We start from the raw sequence: 5,370 nt of genomic DNA, 5'->3' as shown, positions 1-5,370 counted from the left end.
TTTTTTTTTTTTTATTGAATTTATTGGTACATTCTAGGTATACAGTACAGTTACATTCATTACTGAGATCTTGTACCTTTACATGCCAGGTCTTGGTTCTCATTTTTTCCCCTTTCCCCACCCTCCCTTCACCCTCCCCTCCCCTCCCCCCTTCAAACACTTTAATTCCATTTTTACATATTTTTTTCCTTTTCCCTTATTCCCCCTTCCCTATCCTTCTCACTGTCCCTACACCTTTGGTCCTTTTCTTACTATTTGCTAAATGTACCATTAGTATCTTGAGTACTATTATAGTTTTGCACACCAGAGATACTATTCAGTATTTGCGTATGTGTGCCTTATTTATTTCACTTAGAAGTATAACCTCAAAATGTACCCATTTAACCATGAATGAATCTACTTTCTCATTCTTTATGTGCCTATCTCTTTCTCTATGTCCATACTCTTGGCATATTTACTACATACTTTGCTAAGTTATTGTGAGGATTAAGGTTGGTCCATGGTGATTATTTTGATAAATATGAACTTTTCATATTATTTAAAATTAGCCAACTCTGTGTCTATTACATAAACTTGACTCCATATATGTTTTTCTGCTTTTATTTTGTTTTGCTGATTGCAGTTATCTAGATTGAACACAGAGTGCTCTCCCACTGAGCCACATTCTATCTTTTAAATTTATTTAGTTATCTATTTTTGTTTTCAGACAGTCTTGAACTTGTGACTGGTCTTGAACTTGTGAGCCCCCTGCCTCCTGAGTAGTTGAGCTAACAGTGCTATGTAATTTTATGTATTGCAAGAGCTCACAAAATTTCTCTCCAGAGGATAAAAGGAATCATTAATGTACTGTACATGATTTTCAGATATTTCCAAACCACCCTGCCACCCAATTCACATACTTCTATGTTTGTTTCTGTTAAACCAGCAGCACACCAGACAGCTCAGCGCCAGCCAGGAGACCACAGAGCACAGGGAAGCAGCCAGGATGATGGTTGACCTCTCCCTTCCAGTCTCAGGCAAGACAGCAAAAGACCTGGATCGAGCTGTAAAATTGGCTCCTGTTTTTTGAGAAAGTTCCAATAATATATTAAGATGCTAACATAATAAAAATATTATAGAAAAGATATAGTTATGACAGTGCCTGGCACAGACTAGATGCTCAAACATTTATTGCATTAAGTGAATAAATAAATGATACAATAGTAGAGCCAAGATTTATAGATTTATATTCTTGAAGAACGGTAAAATTCCAACATCAAATCATAATTGTTCTTAATAGTTTTTTTCCATTACTAATGGAGAATTCTTCAAATTTTCTAATTTTATTCAGAGACCTGCCCTCTCCACCAGCACAAAATTGCAGTTACATTCACTCCTGTGTTCTACTAATTAGAAAAAAATGCTCACAGCTCCAGATGATATGGAACCACTTGCTCTGACATATGCGTCTACTTAAAATATAGCATGCCACACATCAAGACGGGAACAAGGACTCCCGCTAGCATGCCAAGAGACTTCTAAAGTTCAAAAGAATTATGGAAAACAGGTTTAGCATAGTGGCATATAGATCCCCTTTCATTATAGGGGAAAGGGCAAGCTGGGGAACTTCCTATTGAGTAGGGAAAGGGGAAGGAAGGGAAAAGAAGGAAAGGATGAAACAAATAGCATTGTAACAATGTGCAACAACCAAGATGAATACCAAATGCATTATGCTGAGTGAAAGAAACCCCAGCCTGTCTCTAACAGGTAGACACTAGACAATTCTATTTGTAGGACATTTTAGGAGCTACTAAACTACAGAGATGATGATAGGATTGCTGGTTGCCGTGGGATGGGAAAGAGAATGTGAGGATAGAGGAATAGTACGAGGGAGCTTTTCTCGGGTGACTGAAATGATATATATCCTGATCACGGAGGTGTTTATATGAATCAACACATGCATTTAAATTTATAATACCGCATGCCAAAAGAGTCAGTATTACCATATATTAATCTAAAAAATGAAAGCATTTAAAACTACTTATAATCTTGGGGTGATGAATATATTTATTATCTTAATTGTGAGAGTGGTTTCATGAGAATAGACATCCCTCAAAATTTATCAAATAGTATGCTTTAAATATGCATATTTATCATATTCAACTATGTCTCAACAGAAAAATTGAAAAGTTAAAAACTTTTAGTTATATACATGATTTACTTACATCCAGCATTTTAAAATCACTCTTTCAATACGAACTTCAAGTCTCTACTTTCATTTGAAGAACTCAAATAGAATCCCCATTTATTTTCTCTATTCAAAGAAACATCATGTTTTTCTTTGCTGTACTTTGCAGGGGCTGAACCTGGCAATCTGACTGGAAGTCACACAGTCCAATCTTTAATGTCTTGACTTCTGGCAGACTCAATTTCAAAGCTAATACAATGAAATTAGCCCTAAATTATTCTCTTCTGTATACCTCTTAAATTTGAGTCACATTTTGGTTGCTTGTTATCAAATAGTTGCTTTTTATGGGGACATGAATAAGTGCAATCAAGCCCAGGTAATGGAGAACAGATTTTACTAGAGACTCACGAAGCAAAAAGTAAACTCTTCTCCCACCTCCTCCCCCTTCAGTGATTGTGCAGTGACTGTCTACTTCATTAACCGGCTAAGATACTGTTCCCATTAAGGTATTGAGGAACTAGTGAATACAATAACATACATATGACAAAGGACTATAAAAACAAATCAGAATGTAACACATGCCACAAGAATGAGGCAAATCAATTGCTTTGGAAGGTTATTTTCCATTGATAAGATCAGGGAAAGCATTGTGGAGAATCTGAGTGGAGTAATCTCCATTGGATTCCAATTGAGTCATTGAAGGCTGAGCAAATACAAACAAATGAAGATAGACAGAAGAAAACAATAATTGCCATTTAAGAAAAACAATGTTAAGAAATCCTAGAAGTCACCTGAGAAAATTATAATGAGCATTAAATGTCAGGCAAAAGGTCCTAAACAATATCGTAAGGCAACGAGTTGGCGTAGAGGGGAATTTCCAAACTGAAAAGGGATGTGAGTCACAACAGGTACAGGCTAATCCGAAGATGTGAAAAACACATGCAGTGGCAGAGAATCTGAAGTCAGGGAGCCCCGTTTATAAACTGAAAACAGTAAAGTAAGTCAGCAACAAGGATAGATTTCAAATATTTATAGAAGCAGAACATGTTTCAAAAATACAGTCTTAAAGGTCTAAAGGAGTAGGGGAAGTGGGAGGGGTAAGGGAAAGGAAAAAATGGAAAAGAAAAAAATATGAGAATAGGGAAAAATGGAAACAAAGTCTTTGTAAGTGGAGAATGGTGGAGGAGGTTGAAGGGAGGGCAGAGGTACGGGGAAAAAAATAAGAACCAAGATACATCATGTAAAGGTACAAGATCCGGATGATGAATGCAACTGTACTGTATACCTAAAATGTACCAATAAACTTAATGAAAAAATACAGTCTTACATATATATCAATATACTCACTTAATTCATTAGCAAATATTTATTTGTGCCTTTGTTGGGCCAGGATTTTCTGAACTCTGAGGCTATATTATTGATGTAAGCAGAATTATTGTCCCTCTTGGAAATTAGGCTCTAACGGGAGACTTGGCAAACAGGAAAAGGTAAACAAGGCAATGTTACGGATGTGCTAATTCCAGATACTGAGAGCTGGTTAGCAAACTAAGGAGAGAAGACAAAGATCAGATGGAGATGGGAGCAAAATTGGTGATGATATTGTAGACTGAGTGATCCAAATAGGCATCTCTAAGGGGGTAACTAAAAAGAAACCTGATGGGAGGGCCACATAAACTTCTGGAGAATTAATATTATGGGCAAAAAGTGGCAAATGCAAGTAGAATTTTTCTGAATTAACAGAGTCACGTGTGGGGGAAGAAAACCTGGTTCCCTGACCTCTTTTCAGCCAAGCAGTCTCTTGAAAAATCCAAGCCTCCAAAAGATGGTCAAAAAACTTGCAACTTCAACCATAGTGATAACAGTGAATGTGAAGAAGTGACATAGCAAGTTAGGACCACAAATGTACACTCTTGTCTATTGGCATTATCTCAGAAAGCTCACAAGAGATGAGCGAGCTGGATTCATTTACACATAATATGATTTATGAGGCTTCCATGCCCACTTGGTCTCAGTTGCTCAATGTCTATAATTCTAAAATAGGAATAATTGTTTTTTTCATTTGTCTAAGAAATTGGACATGACAGAAGATACTGAAGATAATCACAAGTTTTCTGCTTCATTCACATATAACTGAAACAATACAATGTTCATTAAGCCTCTTATTTTGAAGCCTTGTGAAAAATATTTCTCAATTCTGAGGCTGCAAAGAATGGAGTCCTTCTTGTGATGCCCTCAGGCCATCTTTTCTGTTCCTCTGCTCCTTCTCAGCAATCAAGATATCTCCTTTGCTCTATCATTGTAGTCCACAGCTTTACCGGAGCTTCCTTTCTGGCCAAACTCAAAACATTTTAAATCATTCTTCGGGGCCTTTTTTCTTGATTTTCAACATAGATCTGTCTAAAAGCCCCCAACAGCAGATATGCCATGGCCTCAACATTATACTGTCTTGAAATTTCTTTTGCCAGATTAGTCTACCACCCCCAGTCACAGTCTCAGGCAAAGTCTCTGGACACAAACAAAATGCATACAAAGTTCCTGCCAAGCCACACATTGTCTGGAGTCCACACAGCCAGTTCAGTCCTTTTTCCTAGCAGAAACCTCATGATCCTGGTCTTTACCAGCCTTCTGGTCCTCTGAGCTCAGGCCAGAATCTCCCAGACAGAACAGCCAAGGTGTTCCAGCCCTACTTCTGTAGCCAACATCTCCATCTTTCCTAAGTCTTCCCCTTCCCACAAGCCAGTTCTAAAGGTGCTTGAGCCACATGGCCAGGTAATGTCGCAGCGATGACTCCTCTTTCTGGTACCAAATTTCTGCGTTAGTTACTTATTTCTCATTGCTGAGACAAAATAGCTGATGCCCAAAATTAAAAGGGAAATCATAACATGGACTATGTTAGAAGGATGTTTTCTTATCCCCAGCTTTGTATCTCTCTCTCTCTCTCTCTCTCTCTCTCTCTCTCTCTCTCTCTCTCTCTGCTTCATGGCTGTTGAGCAGCTTTCCTTTACCTGCCCTTGTGTTATGCTGTTGGAACCATGGAAACAGCTGGCCATGGTCTGAACCCTCTGAAACCATGAGCCAAAATAAACCTCTCTTCTTTGACATTCCGGGTGTCATACATCTTGTTCAAGGAATAAACAACTCACTGATACATTAAAATACTTTAAATATTATAGAGGAAACTAAAAACATGATCCACAAAATGT

The 5,370-nt window shown here is 37.7% G+C and overlaps 1 protein-coding gene across 7 annotated transcripts in view; it reads right to left on the bottom strand.

The window, feature by feature from the left end:
• The window catches only part of Pkhd1 (PKHD1 ciliary IPT domain containing fibrocystin/polyductin), a 458,548-nt gene that overhangs the window by 22,079 nt on the left and 431,099 nt on the right, over positions 1–5,370 (bottom strand). For all 7 annotated transcript variants that reach the window (XM_019208499.1, XM_010631095.1, XM_019208501.1 and 4 more), the window contains one exon: positions 900–1,058. In XM_019208499.1, the coding sequence (XP_019064044.1) occupies positions 900–1,058 (159 nt within the window). The remainder of the gene's footprint in view (positions 1–899; positions 1,059–5,370) is intronic.

The sequence above is a fragment of the Fukomys damarensis genome, unplaced genomic scaffold (assembly GCF_012274545.1).
Source record: "Fukomys damarensis isolate Sample0158 unplaced genomic scaffold, DMR_v1.0_HiC HiC_scaffold_14, whole genome shotgun sequence".
Taxonomy (NCBI): domain Eukaryota; kingdom Metazoa; phylum Chordata; class Mammalia; order Rodentia; family Bathyergidae; genus Fukomys; species Fukomys damarensis.
This window is presented reverse-complemented; position numbering and strand designations above follow the sequence as displayed.